At 56.2% G+C, this 20,154-nt stretch overlaps 1 protein-coding gene across 1 annotated transcript; it reads right to left on the bottom strand.

Moving 5' to 3' along the window:
• Positions 1-3,321: 3,321 nt before the first annotated feature.
• On the bottom strand, positions 3,322-14,035 carry LCN6 (lipocalin 6). The gene is made up of 11 exons (XM_087419601.1): positions 13,946-14,035; positions 13,576-13,715; positions 9,939-10,009; positions 9,471-9,581; positions 8,896-8,997; positions 8,558-8,583; positions 6,026-6,165; positions 5,584-5,654; positions 5,137-5,244; positions 3,770-3,868; positions 3,322-3,350 (listed from the first exon to the last, which is right to left on the bottom strand). The coding sequence occupies exons 1-11, from the start codon at positions 14,033-14,035 to the stop codon at positions 3,322-3,324; spliced, it is 987 nt and encodes a 328-aa protein (XP_087275727.1).
• Between the last annotated feature and the right edge of the window lie 6,119 nt (positions 14,036-20,154).

Below are 20,154 nucleotides of genomic sequence, written 5' to 3'. Positions count from 1 at the left end.
GTGACAGGGCAAGTCCCCACCTCCTGATCCCATCCGGCAGGGCAGCTGTGCTCTCTGTTCCATACATTGGGCGTCTGTGCAAGATTTGTCTGAATATTCACACCCGCAGTTTAAGCCACTGACTGCGGCACACTGAGGCTCAGGGTGTGGACACCTCCTCCTCCAGGTGATGGCCACTGCGTGAGGGACGGAAGCCAGGCCTCCTCCCAGGCCGCCCGCCTCCACCCCAGGGTCAGGTCCGCAGGGATCACATGTCTGTTAAAACTATCCTCCGAGAATCATCCGGAAGCTCGTTCCCAGCCAGGCTAGGGTTCCAGAGGTTGCCCTGAGCTGTTACGAAGGCCACGTATCAAATCAACTCCTTTCCGCTCACCGCCTCTGGGAGGTTGGGGGTGTTTGTCAGGCTTCACTCGGCTCATTTCGCTGTGGTCCTGTTCCCTCAGGGCCGGGGAGACAAGGGGGAGGAGACGGCCCTGTCTTCAGCGAGTTTTCCCTCTGGGGAGACGCGGCCCTGTGCCGCCCCTCACGTCCAGGATGATTTCATCGCAGCTGAGCCGGGGCGGCGAAGGGGAAGCCACCAAGGCAGCCAGAGCGTCAGTGCAGAGCCGCCCACCACAGCCCTCCCACCCCATCCCCTGAGGGTCCTCCCAGCCTGGGGGCATGCAGCTGCACGTCACGGGCCTGGTGACGTCAGCCAGCAGGGGAGCCCTGGGTGTGGGGCAGCGTCCATGTGGCATGGGCTGTGTGACTGTCTGGGCACCCCCGTTCCCGACGAGGGTCCTGGGGGAGGGGCTCATCCCGTCCCTCCGCCGCCAGCCCTGAGGAGCTCTCTGGTCAGAGCAAACCTGACACGGAAACCCGGGGTGCCTCGCCGGACCCCGTGCCCCAGACTGCCTCCGTCATCCCGCCGTGAGGGCCCCGGCGGCCGGAAGCAGCCACTGAGGCTGCCCCCGCACGGCAGCCCAGAAGACCCGACAGTGGCTTGCCGGAAAATTGGAAAATCGTGGTTCCCGTCTTCCCCGCCGGCTGCTCATTTCCTCGCAGGCGGGAGTGCAGGCTGCTGAACCTTGTTGAGATGGAAATTTCCCCTTCTCCCTATGCTTATTGTCATTGGTGTTTTTCTCCCCAGAATCGGGGATTTGGACGTGAAGGCGGCTTGTGGCCGCCGTCGGTGTGAGTTTCTGTGCGTGTGAACGAACACGTCTGCTTCCACTTTGGATTTGGGGGTGCAGCACGGGGCAAGGGCTGTCTGAGCCCGCAGATTCTGCAGGGAGGGGGAGGCAGAAGTGCGGGGACAGAAACAGCCCCTGGTGGTGGGCTGAGGCGGGCTCCTCCCACCAGCCCCCCACAGCTGTGCCAGATTCAGGGTCCCCGTGGCCTCTGCTCCTTCCGGTGACATGGAGGCCCCCGGGACCTGGCCCCCTCTCACCACAGCTGTCTCCCCGCCCCCTGCCTTTGCACCACTGCGCCCCCCTCCTCTTGCCTCCCGGTCTATAGGAGCCCCCATTCATCCTACCAAACTCAGCTCCCGAGTCACCTGTCCCTAACCAGTCCCTCCTCTGCCTCTCACCCGGGTCTCCTAGATGGACCCTGACACGTGTATTTGCAATTATGTATTTCCACCTGGTTGTGGATAAGTGATGGAGGAATCTCAGTGTTATCACAAAATTCTCACCCCAGTATGAACTAATGGGTCTGACTTGACCTCAGACATAAGTGAAGACACACATCTACTTAAACACAAGAGAGCAGCCTCCACCGTCTGTCTTCTTCCTCTGTCACCTCCCCAGCGTGCACTCCCCTTCTGACCCCCAGCTGGGCAGGCAGCGTGTGTGTGTGTGTGTGTGTGTGCACACGCCTTTGTTTTGGCACCGTGACTTGCTTTGACTCAGAGGAGGAGGCAAAAATGACTGCCTGTTTTGAGTCTTTAAAGGACTCATGTTTCTTCCTGACCTGCTGTGCCTTGGTCGCTGCCATGAGACAAGCGTGCCTTGGTTAGCCCGCAGGGTAAAGGATGAGGGATGTGTGGAGCAGAGCCACCCCAGCTGAGCCAGCCCAAACCAACCCACCTCCTGCCAACCCAAGACTGCAAGAGCAAACCCAGCTGAGATCCACAGGGCTGCCCAATGGAGCCCTGCCTAGGTCAGGCGATGCCGAGCTGACCCCCAGATGGGGAAGCTAAGTGAACTTGTACTGGTTTATGGCTCAGAGAGTTGGGGTTGTCTGTTACGTGGCAGTAGCTGACCAATTCCGTCCTATTATTTTCTCCCTGGATGATCTCATCCGTGCTGTGACACCCATTACCAAATACAGATCAGGGACTCCAGAACGTCTCTCTGCCACCTAGATCTCCCCTCTGAACTCCAGCTCCCTACAAGACACTCCACTGGGGGTCCTGGAGCTCCCCCAAACTCAGCCCCAGCCCTGCTCTTCTGGGGTTCCCTCTCTTGTGACTGAACCACCCTCTCTCGCCTGCCTTTCCTACCATGACCTCGCCCTTCCAAACGGCCCCCGAATCCGTGCTCTTCCCTCCATCTCCACCACTCTGGGGTTTTCAAAGGCTGTTTCCTCTTCCAGGGATGCCCTGCTCCCCAGCTCCACCATAACTTCCTTAACTCCCACCCCCCTTCATTTTCCAGCTCAAATGCCACTTCCTCCAAGAAGCTCTCCCTGACCCCTCCTCCCCCACCTGGAAGCAGTCAACCTTGCTGTTGTTCTGCACTTGTCATCTCTAGATCTGTTTCTCAGAGTCTACCACCGTATGCCTGGGTGTCGCACGGTGTCTGCCTCTCCTGATAAGGCATCGGTTCTGCAGGGACTGCATTTCCCCATTGTGCTCCCTGCTCTCTCCCCAGCAGCCAGCACAATGCCTGGCACATGACAGGTGCTTAGAAATGTTTGGTCAAGAAGTGAACGGCTTCCTGAGGGAGTGTAGGATGTCAAGGACGGTGGCATAGACTCTACAGAGAAGGCACACGGCAAGGATGACACTGGACGGGCCCGTGGTCTATTTCACAGCAGATGGGGGACAGCAGCATCTTTCTGCCATGTAATTCAGAGGACACAGGCAGAAGGGGCCTGCTTGGTATCTCCCTGCCCAGTCAGCAGGCGTCCTCCTGCCCTCATTGCTCAATAATCATAAAGGATCGCTTTTGGGCTAGAGCCATGGCCCTGGGTTCCACACCATCAATGGTCTGGGGTCACCAAACACCTCTCAACAAGCAGTTGGATGTGAAGATCTGCAATCTGGAACAACGCTCCAGGGGTCTAGGGGGACGAGAAGTCAAGCCCCAAAGGGAAGAGCAGGTGGGTGGCTCCCTCTCACGGCAGGATGGTGTGCGCACAGGAGGCTGTGGGAGAGGAAGAGGCTATGAGAGGGTTGGGGCTGCTCTAAGGGAGCCCACGTCTGCCCGTGACATGTCTGCTGGCTCCATAAATGCTGGTCTTGGGCACCGCAGAGGGCAGAGCCGTGCAGCCCCTGGTCCTCCAGCCACAGCCACAGAGACCACAGAGCGTCTGTGCTCTGGGTGCCCCCTCTCGCTCCCTGTGCAGGGGCTGCAGGCATGATGACCCTGATGCTGGTAAAGGACCGGGAGGCAGGAACGGGGATGCACATGCGGGCGTGCCTTCAGAGTTGGCTTCAGATCTTTAAAAAGGTGACACTGTCATCCTCTCGTCTCTCCTTCTCGTGTGAGTCAGCTCTACCAGGATGGGCAGGTGGGGCCAGGACACTGTTGTCCTAGACCTGGAGCCTTGCGGCCACATTTACCGTCTTTCGGGAGGACGGCCGCGCCATCTGTGAGCTCCAGCACCTCACATGTGTCTGCGAAGCCCTTCATGCTCAGGAAGCTGGACGTGTTCTGTCTGCCTGCGGCCGGCAAGCAGAGTCACATCAGAGTTTCCAGTTCTGGACACTTGGGGCTGCACCCGGACCCCCCACCCTATCCCACAGCCACCGAAATGCCCCTGAGCTTGCGGGACGCAGGAGCCAGGGGTGCCGCTGAGGGAAAGCCGGTGGCTGGTGGGTGATGGGAAGCGTCCTTCTGCCCCTCTCTGCTCCAGGGCAAGGGGGTGTCCCCAGAGAGGCTCGGGAGGAGGGGTCACCATTCAGGGTCACTTGGCTAGCCCTCTCTGTTCATCCAATCCCATCTGGCCAGTCTTGGCTGGTGCCCCTCCCGCTGCATTCCTGGACGTGCCCACCTCTACTGAGACTCCCCCCGGCCCCCTGGGGGTCCCACCCTCTCCAACAGGGCTGCCCATTCCCCCGTGCCCCATGCATCAGGGTGCCTGGAAGTGGGGTCAGGCCCCTTTCCCCCACCCCAGTCACCTCCACACCAGCTGCCCCATCCCTGGGCAGAGCCTCCTCCTGCCACATCCAGCCTTCTCTGTCACCACTCCCCCTCCTCCCCGAATCCTGCCATCAGCTGGTGGGGGAAGGTGGGGTGGAGTGGGAGGGTGCACAGGGGTACTCTCGCTTTCTGACCTCCCCTACTCACCCTGCTGCGGCCGCCTCCCGGATCCACCTGTGTGGTCTCAATGTCCAGGGCCCCATGCTCTGCCCACCCACCCCGACCATCCGCTCACTTCATCGGCCACACACACTCCCCACCAGCCCCACATCACCCCTCCCAGGAGCCTGCGCCCCCCGGGCCATGACTGACCCCTGTGGACTGCATGTCATGTCTGACCAAATTCACACATGGAGCCCCGTGTGACGGTGTTAGGAGGTGGGGCCTTGGGAAGTGATTAGGGTTAGATGAGGTCACGAGTATGGGGTCCTCTTGATGGGACTGGTGCCATTATGAGAAGAGGGAGACCAGAGCTCTCTCTCCCCCCGCCATGTGAGCACACAGCAAACAGGTGGCCATCTGCAGATCAGGAAGAGGGTCCCCACCAGGACCCCGGCATGCTGGACCTTGAGCTGTGAGACCTGAGCGTCCACATGTAAGCGCGGTCTGTGGTGGTCTGTGAGGGCCCCCAAGCTGCCTGAGGCAGAGGCCTCCCTCTTACCCACGTCCTCACCTCTGAGCCCCATCCCCCTCGGTCCCCCTCCCTCCCCCGCCCTGCCTCCACCCTCCACACTCACTGCCCAGGACGCCCAGGCCACCGGGAGCCTCGGGCAGCCACCGGACTCACTGAAGAGCAGCAGGGTCTTGGAGGTGCGGCCAGCCCGCCCCAGGCGCAGGTAGACCAGGCCGTGGCTGTAGTCGGTGGACAGCACGCGGAAGCCCTGCACCCCCCTCACTGCGGGCACAGAGCACAGAGCTGCCACTTGCGCCTGGACCACCGCCCGCCCACGACGCCCGCTGCCCAGTGGGGGGTCTGGAAGGGGTCGGAGAGTCTCCCCAGGCCCGGCCCAGGCGCACACGCACCCCGTGGCTCTGGGAAGGCGAGGCCCGGGGACCAAGGCTGGCCTGACCACCCTGTGCTCCGGTGACTGTCCCACCCACCCATGGTCTCGGGGACAGAGGGGCAGCTGGGGGCAGTGCAGTCAGTGGCGTCATATCCAGTGTCTCGGTGGCCACGAAGCAAGGAACTCTCCCACCCCAGGTCTTCCTCCCGGGCCCGGGCTGTCTTACTTACGGGGATTCCTGAACACGGCCTTCTTCCTGTCTTTCCGCAGAAGCAACGTGTGCGCCTGGCACCCCTGCGACCTGAGGGGGCAGGGCAGGGCTGCAAGCTCGGGGCCAGCGAGCCCCTTCTTGGCTCTGTTGCTCTGAAATTTTCCAATTTGGACCAGGGCGACTCCCACCGCTTATGCTGGTGTGCCCCGTGGACTGCAGAGCCCTCTCCCCAAGCCAGCCTTTTGAATTTCAGGGGGCAGGAAGTGATGGGGTCGGGGCTGCAGGGACCGTCCTTGTGGGCTGTCCAGACTGACCCATGGGTCTGGCTGCCCCCTGCCTGGGGAAAGGGAGACACCCTGGGCTGTTTGCAGTCAGGGGTCCTCGAAGGGCGTGCTGGGACCTCTGAAGATTTCCAGGAAGTGATCTTCCAGCCGCTCCCCCCGCTCCCCTCGACCACTCACTGGTTAAAAGCGAAGACCACCTTCAGCTGGCCTGTGTTGTGAACCTTCACCACGGACGCCCCCAGCTTCCTCTTGTCTCTGCTCGGCAAGAATCCTGTGGTGTTAGAGGCGACGGCAAGAATGTACCAGAACCCTGAAAACTGCAGAGAGGTGCCGGGGAGCATAGGGTATAGGTGCTGCCCCACTCCCCTGGCGCCCAGCCAGGAGCCCAGAACCCGCAGGACAAGTGACCCTTGCCTGAGGCCCCGCCCACATCCAGCTCCCACAGGCTGGCCCACCCCAGGCCATGGAGGGCAGCTGCCCAGCTGGTTGGGGCCGAGGCACCACAGGGCTGGGCCATGGGGACCACATGGGGCGCTTCCTTCCGTGGGCCTCCTGGGGGCCCTGTCCTTCCAGCTCGCCCCTGCACCCCATCCCACTGACTATTCCTGCCACAAACCCACGCTCCCGGGCATTGCCACAGTCCACTCAGCCTGTGTCCACGGCCGACCCCACCGGAACCTTCCACCTAGCCAGCACTCTCATTATCCCAGAACATGCCCTGCTCGTTCCGCCTCCCCTCTGCCCACCCGGCAGCTCCTGGCGACCTCAGGCCACACCAGCCTGTGGCCCTCCGCCCTGCCCCCTCCTCGGGGCTCCTGGCCGGTGGGGTCCACGGTTGTCAGTTGAGTTTTGCAGTCCTGGTCTGTCCTCTAGAGAGGCTGTCAGCCCCTCAGGGAGAGGCTAGGTGGGCAGCCCTGCTGGGCTGGCAGAAGCCCACGCCCGAACCTCCCGCCAGCCTCGGGGCGCTGCCCGCTGTTTCGGGACGCCCTCTGAAGATTTCCAGGAAGTGATCTTCCAGCCGCTCCCCCTGCATCCCTGGCCCTCTTGGCCCCGGCGCCTGGCTCGGGGACGGCGGACAGGTGCCTTACCTTGCTCCAATTGAGATTGTGGGCCTCCCTAGGGATCTGCTCTGGCGGCTGGGACCCCACAGCCAGCACCACTGCCAGGACCAGCACGGGCAGCAGCCACCCCAGCCCCATCCTCGCCCTCCTCCCTCAGCCACCCGGACACCGCGTTTAAATCTCCCTGTCCACTCGGCCCAGCCGTGGGCGTCTGGCCAACCCAGAGCCTCGAGCCAGCCTGAGGTGGGCCGACGTGGAGGGAAGGGGGCTTTGGGCCCTCCCCTCCCCCGGCACAGAGGGCCAGCCCCGGCGCTCAGCTCTCAGGGCAGCACAACCACCAGGGGGCGCTGCCTGCCTGGGAGGCTCCTGAGGATGGAAGCCATCATGTTCCCAAGGTCGCTCTCCTGGGCTTGGAGTCACCAGTGTCCCCTGGAGCCGTCTCACCCCTGGGCCTCTCATCTTACCCCCCAAGACAGAGGCAGATGGCCTGGAGGAGTCACTGAGTCACTTCACGGGGAGATTTGCACAGGAAAGCATGACCACCATGAAGATGGGGCTCAGATGGTGCTAGCGCCGACAGCAGGGCTACCTTCTCGATGCCCTGAACCGGGACTGACAGATGGGCCCAGGCTGGACATGTGTGTACGTGTGTGTTTGCATGTGCACGTGTGCGTGTGCACACCCGACCCGGAGGGCAAGGCACCCCTGTGCGCACCTCACAGTGAGCCATGGGCTGCCCCCCACCCTGCGTCCAGCCCAGCTTCCCCCCACGGCCCATGCTTCTGCCAGGACTTCAGAGGGCACCCCCAGAACACAGGAGGACTGAGAGGCTCAGGCCCTCTGGGGTCCTAGTCCAATGACCCTGCCCCAGAGCCCCAGGCCAGGAGCCAAAACTCTCCTGCCGTGGACACAGCACTCCCCAGCCAAGCGCCCTGGTGGGCACTGGTGCCAGCTTCCTCCAGATGCCCAAACCGCGTCTGGGCCGACCCACAGGCTCTTGCTCCAGCCCATGCAGGCCAGCCTCCCACTTGCCCAGGGACCATGGTGTCCCCTGCAAGCTGGGGCCTGAGTCCAGGTGTCCCCAACCCAAAGGGACTTTGGTGAGGGACGCAGGTATAGGTCAGGCCTCTTGTCCTGGAGCTGGCTCTATGCTCTGCGGTTCAGCCCTCGGCGAGCCCACCCACCCCGTCCTCCTCTCCCTGCGCCGACCGGAGCCCTGAGAAGGCAGCCCCCCTGTGCAGCTCCTCTGTCTGCCCAGCACAGGGCCCTGCCAGCACACAAGCAAGAGGCATCGGGCGGGTTTGTGGAATCGCTTTATTGGGATCCGCAGTGAGAGCCCCCGGGAGCAGCTGGCCCAATGGCTGGAGGCCAAGTGAGGAGGGCGGCCCCTGGCCAGCCTCCACCAGGACAGGCAGGCGCTGTCCCCTGTGGGCCGCAGCATTCACTGAAAACCAAGAAGAGCACTGGGGGACCCCGGGCTCCCCACAAGAGGTGCCCCCCTGCCCCCGGTGCTTCACGGCAGTGGAGCCACCAGCCCCTCAGGCTGGGGCAAGGGGCCCCCTGCCCACTGGGATGTGGGAGCTCCCCGGGCCCCCTGGCTCCTCCTGCCGTGCAGGGATCCCCAGGTGACGTTCTGGGGGAAGCTTACCTGGAAGGCCTTGTGCGCACAGGTGACTGGAGGGGGAAGTGAGACAGGCTGTGAGGACCTGGCAGGTCTCGGCTGCCCAGCAGGGCTATCCAGGACAGACTGCAGCTGCCCGAGTGCCCAGGGGCCCTGCTGGTCCCTGTCCACAGCCTCGCCTGAGATGGGGGCGTCCCCGCAGGCCTGATTTTGGGCAGGGGGCAGGTCACTCCTTGAAGATCTCCCCTGGGGCCTGCCTGACTCCCTGAGGCCAGGAGGGTCCCCAAGACCAGGAGGAGTCAGCAAATGCGCCCCCCACCCCGTCAGTGCCGCCCCAGCAGGCCCGTGGGTATGGCCACACTCACAGTCCTTCTGCAGCTCGGCCTGCTGCTGCGACAGGAAGCCCAGGCCTTTGCTCCACTTGGTGAAGAGGCGCATGGCCTCCTGGCTGGCCAGCTGCGACCGACCTGCAGGGCAGGGTGCCCTCTGAGAGCCTGGCCTGGGGCTAGGAAGGGGGCCGGGTCTGCAGCAGGACTCCTAGGATCCAGGGACTCTGCCCTCCTCTGACCACAAGGCCCTTCACCACGTGCCGCCCCTCACCTCCCCAGCCCGGGCGTCAGGGAGCCTGGTCCCTCCCTCCATGCAGGGCCGTGCCTCCTACAGGGCAAGTGTGCAGAGGGGGAAATGAGGAGGGAAGGCATGGGGGTCCCACTTGGCCATTTTGTGCAGGGATGGGGCCACTGGAAGTGAGGAGCAGAGCGAGGCTGCCACCTCACTGGGCCAGGGGGGTGGGGGGGTGCCGCATGGCACCCCGCCTCTCCCACCACCAGCCGCTCCGAGGCCCAGAAGCCCCCCACCCCTGGGCCCCTCTCCCCGGGCCTCGGGGCCGGCGCGCCCAGCACAGCCGGGCGGCGGCGGGGGGCCCTGGGCCCCCACTCACTGTACAGCTCCACCGTGCTGAAGGCCTCGTCGGCGAACTCCAGCTGCGTGAAGACCACGGCGTAGTCCCTGAAGTCGGTGCTCAGCACCCGGAACTCCACCACGCCCAGCGCTGGGAGACAAGCGCCCCCGCGGGGGTAGTGAGGACCCGGCAGAGGCCCCTCCGGGCAGGCCGGGAGCCCCGCTCCGTCCCCCCCACCCCCCGGCCCCGGCCCCGGCCCCGCCCAGCGCCGGCGCTCCTCAGGGGGCGGGTCCCCGCCGAGCCTGCCGCGGTGACCCTCCGTCCTCGGCGGCGCCGGGCCTCTGACCGGAGGCGGCGAGCTCGCCCGGCCCGGGGAGCCGCCCCGCCCCTTCCCCGCGGCGCCGGCCCGCAGGGGGTCTGGGCACGAGCGAGGGGGGGTCAGGGCGCCCCCGTCAGGGAGAAGGAGCCGCCCCCAGACCCCTGGACGAGACCCGGCCGCGTCCTCACCGGGGTTCTCAAACACCCAGCCGGCGTCCTGCCTCAGCAGCTCCACCACGTTCAGGTCGCATCTCTCCAGCCTGGAAAGAAACTCCGTGTCGGCTCGGGGTCCAGCCGCGGGAGAGGAGCCCGAGTCCTGCGCCCAGACCCGGCCGTCGGGCCAGCGTCGCCGCGGGGGGCTTTGCCTTCCTCCTGCTGGCCCCAGTCACCCCGAAACCTGCTCTCGACCGCCTGGAACCGTCTGGGGAACCGACTGGCACGGGAGCTCTGTGGAGGGTCAGTCGCTTCCTGTCACCTCCCGAGAGACCTGCGACGCCAGATCAACGTGAAGGAAATTTTGAGGCGCTCCCGAGGGCACAAAAGGAGCCGTGGACACACCGAGGCGTGGTCTGCTACTCCGGACGCAGAGATTCAACACCAAAAGGAGCCACCATTCCTCACGTCATCATCCATGAAAGGCACAAACCCACAAAAGTGCCGTCGTCGTGACGCCCACGTTCACGTGGAAAAACCAACAGGCACAACCAGGAAAATTCTAAAAGGAAGAAAACTCAGCGAGAACAAGCCAACAAATGTAAAGCATGTTACACAGCTGCAGTAGTGAAACCACAGGGTCGTGGCAAATAAATAGACAATAATAAATAGACAAAATAAATAGATCAAAGGGACAGAACAGAAAGTCTGAAAATAAAGCAAAACGCACGGGAGTTTAGTGCGTGACAGAGTTAGCATCTCAGGTCAGTGGAGGGAGGATGGACAATCCCACAAATGACGATGGGCAGTTGGGTAGAAATCTAGAAAAAACTGAAGCCGTGCCTCACATTTTCCCCAGGGTAAAACCCCAAATGCGTCAAAGATGTCAGAGCCCATCAGCTGCCAGGAGTTGGGACGGGCTCCCCAACTGTGTTGCCAAACCCACACGCCCAATGAGAGAAGCGGGTGTAAACACCACACAAAAATAAAAGAAATCCTCCCCATCAAAAGGTCCTCAGTGTTACAAGAAAAATGACAAACTGGGAAATACATTTGCAACTAATTTTTGTCACAGACAAGTGGCTGATATCTCTCATAGGTAAGGGTTCTCACAGATCAGTAAAACACACCCAAGAGAAAAATGTGCAAAATATACAGACAGTTCTCTGGAAGGAAGCACAAAAGGCTGGGTAACATAAAACAAGATGTCCCGTGCTCTGTGGTAAGAGAAGGCACATCACCACCCGTCCGGGGCCATTTGTTGCCCATTGGATGGCAAAGAACAAAGAGTCAGCAGTTGCCCGGCACAGGCACCAGTTGGGGGACCAGCTGTGTGTGACATGGAGCCGTGTCGCCAGAAGCACAGACAGACCTCAGCTCCTAGGGATTTATCCTCCAGGTAAACCCCTCAGAGGCGAATTCACCAGGGTCCACTCCCCGAAGTGTGTCTCCAGTTGCAAAAGATTGGAGACCACTGTCTGTCCATTGGCAGAGCACTGGAAGAAAGCCTGGTGGAGTATGACGCAGCTATAAAAAAGAACCGAGTTCCTCAAAAACTGTAACATAGAGTCCCATATGACCCAGCAGTCCCACTCTTGGGGATAGACCCAGAAGAGTTGAAAGCAGGTTATTGAAGAGATATTTGCACACCCGTGTTCACTGCAGCATTTTTCACAGTAGCCAAAAGGTATAAGCAACCCAAGTGTCCATCGATGGGTGAATGGATAAACAAGATGTGGTCTATCCACACAAAGGAACATTATTCAGCCTTAGAAAGGAAGGAAATCCTGGCATGTGCTACGGCATGAATGAACCTGGAGGACATTGTTCTGAGTTAAATAAGCCAGACACAGAGGGACAGATCCTGTAGGACTCCACTCATATGAGGGCCCTGGAGGAGTCAAACCCACAGAGACAGGAAGTGGATGGTGGTGCCAGGGGCTGGGGGAGGGAACGGGGAGATAGTGTTAAAAGTGTTTAAGGGACAGAGTTTCAGTTTGGGAAGATGAGAGAATCCTGGAGATGGATAGGGATGGTGGGGATGGTTGTACAACAATGAGAATGTGCTTAACTCCACTGAACTGCACGCTTAAAATGGTGAAGATGGTAAATCTTACATTATGTTTATTTTACTACAATTTTTTAAAATTTTTTAAATGAAATAAAAAATGTTTTAAAAGAGAGCAGAGCCTCGGTGGACTGATAGGGAGTGGTTTCCAGCAGGCGTGTTAAATGACACGTGTGTGCTGTGTGCACCTGAACATCTCTGAGGAGCCGCCACGAATCAAGAACGCGGGTTAGCTGTGGGGTGGGCACTGGCTGGTGGGGCAGGTGGAGGAAGGCGCACTGTGTACCCTTGGGGACTTGGGACTTTGAACCGTGCAAATGTATTTCCTACTCAAAGGCCAACAAATGAAATAATGAAATGCAAGCAGCCCCCTTCCTCTCCTACAAGCCCTGAGGGTGTCCCGCCTGTGGGACCTCGGCACAGCCTGTCTCTCCGCCTCAGGGTCAGGCGAGGGTCTCAGACAGATGTGCGTTGACACCAGCGTGGAGCGAGGCCGCTGACCAATTGCACTGATAAGCAGACGTCAGAAATGGTGGTGGAGACCCCTGGCAACCACTGTGTTCTCTCGTCAGCCACGGCTTTTCCAAGGGGCCGGGGCTCTCCAGATGCCAAGTTTCCATATTTGGATGTTTTATTCCACAAACCTCTCTGGGACTTGCCCGGCCACGTGGCCTTGGGGGCTAACACCCACAGCACACGTGACCCATGTTCAACCAACACAGCAGAGCCACCATGTGACCCAGACCTCCCCTGTCCTCACTCATCCCATGGCCAGGCCTGGCCCAGGTGGACAGGGGCCCACAGTCTCCTGCAGGCAAACTCCAGTATGGGGGGCCCTCAGGGAGCAGGGGGGAAGGGTCTCCTCCCTGGACCCTGTCTGCTCAGCTGTCCAGGCAGCACTGTGAAGCTGGGCTGCCAGGATGGAAACGCCCACCGTGCTTGCCAGCACAAGGCGGGCTGGGCCTTCTCCATGGGAAGGGTGGGGGACAAGAGTGCAACACCGCCCCCGTGTGGCATGCCCCCTGCCCCGCAGCCTAGCTCCCCCCACTGCCCCCAGGTGGCATGGCCTCCCCACAGCACAGCCCCCTCTGGCTGCCCGTCCACCCGCTCCCCCCAGCACCCTCCCACCAGCTGTGCGCCGGGTCTGCTCCATCGGTCAAGGTCAGCTGAGGCTCGGCCTGACAACACAGGTCCAGTTTGACAAATGGCCCCAGTGACCGCATCCTCTGGGGGTTCATTTTCCAAAAGAACCAGCGGCTCTTAGGGTTTGCACAAAGAAGAGGCCTCTCCCGCTCTGACTGGAGCCCGGCCAAACTGACCAAGGGCCTGGAAGCAGCAGGCAGGGCGGTCAGAGGCTGTGCCCGGCCCTATTGGCGAAAGCATGAGTCCTACCCAGAGGCCACCAGGCCGGGAGTCTAGGGATGCAGACCCCAGAGGCCAGGCCAAGGATGGGGCTCAGAGCAGATCCAGCAGGGAGGGCAGGGAAGGGGGGCGTCGAGGCGCCCAGGAGCACATGTGCTGGGCTCACGTAGCCTCTGTATCTGGGCCAGGTGGGCTCAGCCGGAGGAGGCTGCGACCACAGCCTGGGCTGCCATGGATACTCACCTGTGCCTGGAGGACAGCATTTTCAGGTTGTTTTCTGGAGTGAGGGTCACCACGACCCCCTCAATGTTCTTCGTGGCCTTCTCCACCGCAAAGCCCCTTTCCCCGGAGGCCTTGGCCAGCACGTACCAGGACCCCAGGAGCTGGACGGAAGAGGGGCAGGTGAGAGGGGGCCAGGCCCTCAGCCCTTGGAGGCACCCCTTTATCTGGGAGCCCAGGGGCCCCTGACGCAGGCCAGCCCGCCCCCCGAAGCCCACACCAGTCTGGCTGGCACTGGGGGGAGCGCAGGGGCTGTGTGGCCCCTCAGGAGGGGCCTGGCCCTAGGACCAACGTGCCCCAAGGCAGCTAATGGCACCCCAAGGAGGACCATTACCTGCTTGGGGTCGAGCCTGCCCAGCCACACGGCCTGGGCCCTGGACACAGAGACTAGAGCCAGAAGAGCAGCCAGCAGCACACCTCCCATCCTCCCGGAGGTCCGCACACCAGCACACGCCTCGGGGCCCAGGGGTATGCAGTCCCTCCAGCCCCTGGGAACCCGTTTATATGGCTCTGAATGCTTCACTGTGGGCGGCCACTAACCGCCAGGACACCATTCTGGCTTTTCTTGCAGGGCGGCAGAATTACCCAAGGGAAAGGGGGCATTATTATTCACTGGGGGCCTCTGGGCCCCTGGGGAGTGTGTGCCAAGCCCCTTCTAAGTCAACACTGCTCTGCTAATCCCTGCTTCTCTAAGCTTCCTTTCACTTGGAAGGTTCCAGAATGAGCATCCTACTCCCTGCACACCACTCCCTCTCCTCCCCTCCCCGGGGATCCGACACTCTCCCTCACTCAGTTGAGGAAGGCCAGAGATCCTGCTCTTAAACCCAGGCCGGCAGCAGGCCAAGGTCAAGTCTGAGGAGAGATGCAAGAACAAGCAGTTCTTCCAGAAGCTGTGGTTTGGGATATCTTTTGTTTCGATCATTAAAAATACAAAAAGTCCCCAAAAATTTTAAAGAAAAGCTCCTACCCCTTCCTGGCCCACCCACCCTTCTGCTCTGCTGGCCTTGGCCTCCTGCCCCCATACACAGCCAGCACCACAGCCCAGAATGTCCTGTTCCTTCCACCCCTCCCCTCTGCCCGTCCAGACCTGCCCACTCTCTGGACAGCCTCAGCCCTGCCACCTCCCTCCTCTGCTCTCCCTGACCCCGGCCGGGCCCCACAGGGGCTGCACGTCCCCAAGGCCCCATGAGAACTCTCTGTGGGCCTGGGCTTCCTGCCCCTGGATCATTGGAGCCCCTGCCTGGGAGCAGAGGGCAGAGGGCTCAGCACGATCTATGTGAGCCCTATATCCCAGGGGGAGGTGGCTGGAGGAGCCTTCACTGGGGGTGGGTGGAACCTGCAAACTGCATTTCCCAGATGCCTTTGCTGGTTGGCTTCCAGTGGTCCTGTCAACACGAGAACAGGTGAGATTTGGAAGGTGGAGGAAAGATGAAGCCGTTGGTGCTACCGGGCTTTCCAAGGAGGGTCTCTGCTAAGCCGCCACTCCAGCCCCTGCTTGGGAGATGGACCCTACAGGTAGAGGAGCACAGACTTGCAGCCAAAGTCTCCACCACCTCAGGGGCCCAGAGAGTCCCAGGCCTTGACTTGGATTAGCGTGGTCCCTGACTGCCAGCCTCACGGATGCCTGACGGAAGAAGATGAAAATAGGAAGACAAAAACATCATCCTGACCTTCAAATTCATCCTGGTCACTATTGTTTTAAGTACAGTTTCCTGACAAAACACTTGAGGAGACTAAGACAACGTGAGTGAGAAGCAGCAGAAAAAACAGACAAGAGACTCAGACTCATGAATGCTTCCTGTGTTGGAAAAGTCAGGCAGACAGTCTGAGTGCGTTTGGGCTGATATAACAAAAAGCCACAGACTAGGTGGCTTGTAAACAACAGACATTTATTTCTCTTAGTTCTGGAGGCTGGAAATGTGAGATCAAGTGCCAACATGGTTGGGTGAGGGCTTTCTTCCGGGCTGCAGACTTCTAGAGTTGGTGGAATGATGGAGGGGGTGAGGGAGCTCTGTGGGGTCTGTTTTATCATGGCACTAATCCCGTTCACAAGGGCTCCACTCTCATGACCTAATCACCTCCCAAAGTCCCCACGTCCCAATACCATCACGTAGGGGACTAGGAGGTCAACATATGAACTGGGGGAGGACACAAACATTCAGACCATAACATAAACTATAAAAACAGCTATGATTACTCGGCTTAACAAGATGAGAGCCACATTTGAAACTGTATTGTATTTTCATAATTTTCATAATGCAGCTGGCAATTATAAAAAGTGATGTAAAGGACATCTGTGTAACCCAAGATAATGGTGGATTATTAAAACTGAATTTATGTACAATCCTCCAAAAAATATGTAGCTCTAAGAGAAGAAAAATGCAACCACACGAATCATGAAAAATATTAGAAACCTCACATTATCTGCAAGCAAAAAATAAACACAAATGTCCCCCAGAGATCTCTCTGCAGCTTCTGTCTCAAGACTTCATGGAGCATTACAGAGGCCTACAAAATCTGTAAAGAAGAGAGAAGATGGGACGAGAAGACCTAAGATGGAGCTAAAATAAGCCACGGGAGAAGAAAGGCTCTGACTGCAGAACTCCTGAGAAGGAGCCCTCATAGAATGGAGCATTGCCTGCAGGACAGGACAGGGGAGAGCCTGGGCTCGGGCAGGAGCTTCAGAGAGGCATCACATCTGGGTGAGAAGAGTGTCAGGAAAGGTGCCTTTCTAGACTGGGTAGTTGGAGTTAAAAATGCAGAAGGAAAGTGTAGGAGCCTTCAAGACAAAGGAGAACCAAACCACACACACACACACACACACACACACACACACACACACACAACTACCCCAAAAATGACATCCCTTAAAGATTTACTGCACTCACATTCGTGGATGCGTATGAATTAGGAATCTTGTGAGCCACCCAAACTGCCAACCCTGTCTAGGAAATGAATGCACTTAGTTAGTCTTTATACTTAACAAAACAAGAATAAAAACATTTATCTAATGGAAATCCCCCCAGGAGAGGCAGGGAAAACAAGAAAACTGTAACATGACACTCCAAATTGAGTTAAATATACGAAAACAAGCAGTGAAGGATATTACAAGAACACCTTGAATGAGGAATTAAAGAAAAGCTAGGAGCAAAAGTGAATAAAAGTCAGGAAAAATGAAATAAGAGTTGATTGTGCCTAGGAAACAAAGGGACTATTGGACTTTATAGATAAAGAAAAGTTCCTCAGAGTCTTCCAGGCAAAATGATCAAATTACTTTCAAGGGTGAGAGAAATAAGCTGGCATCAAACTTCCTAGAGCGAAACGCAGAGCAATGCGAGCGGCTAGAAACAGACTGACAGCAAGAGACTTACTCTCAATGAAAGCACCTCCAGTGGACCCATGTGGGTCAGGATAAAGGAGGCTAAAAATCCAAGGCAGGTCTTGAGGGTTTGTATACGGTTTTACATCTTGATAACAGAGAGTAAAACACACACAAAAATCGATCATTTATTAAGCCACCAAGAAAGCATCAGAAAATTCCATAAGGCAGAAACATTATAAACAACCTTCTCTGACCAAAATACAATTAAACTGGGGTAATTTTTAACTTTCTATTTTGAAAAATACTCTTGGATGAAAGGGAAAATACAAACTGAAATTACAGACTTTATTTAAAATAAGTAAATAGAAACACTATGTAAAATGGTAATCAGAGGAAACATCATAACCTTAGATAGACATTGATACCACTAAAAATGAGAGAATGGGGGCCTGCCCAGTGGTGCAAGTGGTTAAGTGCATGCGCTCTGTTTTTGCAACCTGGGGTTCACAGTTTCAGATCCCAGGCACGGACCTACGCACCACTTATCAAGACATGCTGTGGTGGTGTCCCATATAAAGTAGAGGAAGATGGGCACAGATGTTAGCCCAGGGCCAATCTTCCTCACCAAAAAAAAAAAGAATGAAAATAAATGCATTAAATTCCCAACTCAAAATGCTAGAAAAGGAACAACAAAGTAAACTAAAGAAAATAATAATGATAAAAGCAGAAAATAATAGGCAGACAGTAAAAAGTAACAGAGGTAATTAATGAATCAAAATCCTGGTACTTTGAAAAATTAACAGAATAAGCAAACCACTAGCAACCATAAATAAGAAAAAAATAGAGAGACAATAAACACATAAAGTAAGAAGTGACAAGAGGGAGAGAAATGACATTTGAGACAGAAGGAAAAAATTTTTAATCCATAGAAAATACTTTGCTCGGGCCGGCCCTGTGGCTTGGTGGTTAAGTGCGCGCGCTGCAATGCTGGTGGCCCGGGTTCGGATCCCGGGTGCGCATCGAGGCACCACTTCTCCGTCCATCCTGAGGCCGAGTCCCACATACAGCAACTAGAAGGATGTGCAGCTATGACATACAACTATCTACTGGGGCTTTGGGGGGAAAAAATAAAATAAATAAAATCTTAAAAAAAAAAAAAAAGAAAAAAAAAGAAAATACTTTGCTGATGTCTATGAAAACAATTTTGAAGTCCTAAATGAAATGGATAAATTTACAGGAAAATTCACTTTGCCAAAATTTACCCTATTAGACAGAGAAAGCATAAATAGACCAATTTCCATATAGAACAAATAAAGAAAGTTGTTGAGGAATTGTACTGTAAAAGGCACCAGGCCCAGATGGTTTCACTAGGGAATTCTACCAGACTTTCATAGGCTAGGGCATCTCAATGCTACAAAAATTATCAAGACCATATAAAATGAAGGAAAATGTCCAAATCTTATTCATGAAGCAAGTATAACATTGATATCTAAACCTGATACAGTCCAAAAACTAAATATCTGACCAATGTCACTTATGAATATCAAAACAAAAATAGTTCATGAAATATTAACAAACAGAACCCAACATCACATCAGGAAAATAATACATCATGGCCAAGTGGGATTTATTCCAGGAATGCAATGTTGGTTCAATATTAGGAAATCCAATAATATATTAGATGATATTTTTTAAAAGACTCTGAAGAAAAATCATGTGCTTATCTTCACAGGTGTCTCTTACAAATTTCAACGCCCATTCCTGATTTTAAAAAACACTCAAGAAAAGAGAAATTGTAGATGCTTCATTAACATGATAAAATATATATACACCTTAATCGTAAAAACATTGTCTTGTTTAATGGGGAAACACTAAAAGCATTTTTACTGAGAACAAAGTGAGGATGTCCAGCATCTCCTCTACTATTTATCATTGCACTGAAGGCAAGAGCCAATGCAATTACACAAGAAAAATAAATTAGAGGCATAAAGAAAGGACAAGAAGAAGTAAAGCAGTCGCCACATCTGATGATACAATAGTGTACATGGAGAATCAATGGTAAAATAACTCAAATGACAGAAGAGTTTATTGAGAAGTAGTACATAAAATTAACATACAGAAACCAATAGCCTTCATACGCACAAACAATAATCAGAAAACAGAATACTAAAGAACACCTCATTTAAATATTAACCAACATTTAATATATTGAGGAATAACCATATCAGAAATGTGCAAAACCTATTTCAGGAAAACTTTTACATATTCCTGAAACACACAGACGTGGGCTTGAACGAACAGAAAGGTGTGCCATGCTCTTGGATAGGATGACTCAGCATCCTAAAGAGGTCTGTTCCCTAAGTTAATTTTATGAATTTAACACAATCCAGTGGTATTTCTAACACCAGCAGGGTCACCCACAGTGGACAGGTTTCAGTGGAGCTTCCAGACTAGACAGACTAGGAAGAAGGACCTGGCCCCCACTTCTGAACAAACTGGCCATGAAAACCCTGTGGAAAGCAGTGGAGCGTTGTCTGATACAGCGCCAGAAGGGGAGAGGAGGGCACAAATCGACCAGGCAGGGATCCACTCTGCTGTCCACAGGGTTGCTGGGAGTCAGAATCGACTCGACGGCACTAACTACACAAAACAACCAAAATAAGAATTCCAACAAGCATTTTTCATAGGAAAAATTAAACTTGCAAGAATATCTAGAAAAAAATTAAAAACGAAAGCCATGAGAGATAAGGAGAGGGGGTGGGTGTGAGTGTTTAATGAGGACAGAGCTTCAGTTTGGGAAGATAGAAATGTCCTGGAGACGGATGGAGGTGATGGCTGCGCAACAGTGTGAAGGTACCTAATGCCACTGAGCTGGACACTTAACAATGGATACAATGGTAAATCTTATGTCTATTTTACCACAATAAAAATACTTTTTTAGTATAAATAAGTAAATACAAAATAAATAGAAGTCTGAGGAGGGACTAGACTTACAGGACACGAAATCATACTTTAATGCTGTAATAATTACAACAGAATGGCGCTGCACATGAACAGACGGAACAGTGGGATAGAATGACGGTCCAGAACAGACCCAGGCACACCTGGGAATGTAAGATGTGACAAAGGTGCGGTGCTGCACTGCTAAGTGTCTCACGGCCAGCACTCTGGGAGGGGGCGGGGCCCTGGCCCGTAGTGTTTGCCAACCTCTGTGGTATAAA

This window comes from Ceratotherium simum, chromosome 29 (assembly GCF_057802395.1).
Source record: "Ceratotherium simum simum isolate JZ-2026a chromosome 29, ASM5780239v1, whole genome shotgun sequence".
Taxonomy (NCBI): domain Eukaryota; kingdom Metazoa; phylum Chordata; class Mammalia; order Perissodactyla; family Rhinocerotidae; genus Ceratotherium; species Ceratotherium simum.
The sequence above is the reverse complement of the archived record's forward strand: the minus strand, read 5'-3'. Positions and strand labels throughout refer to the sequence as shown.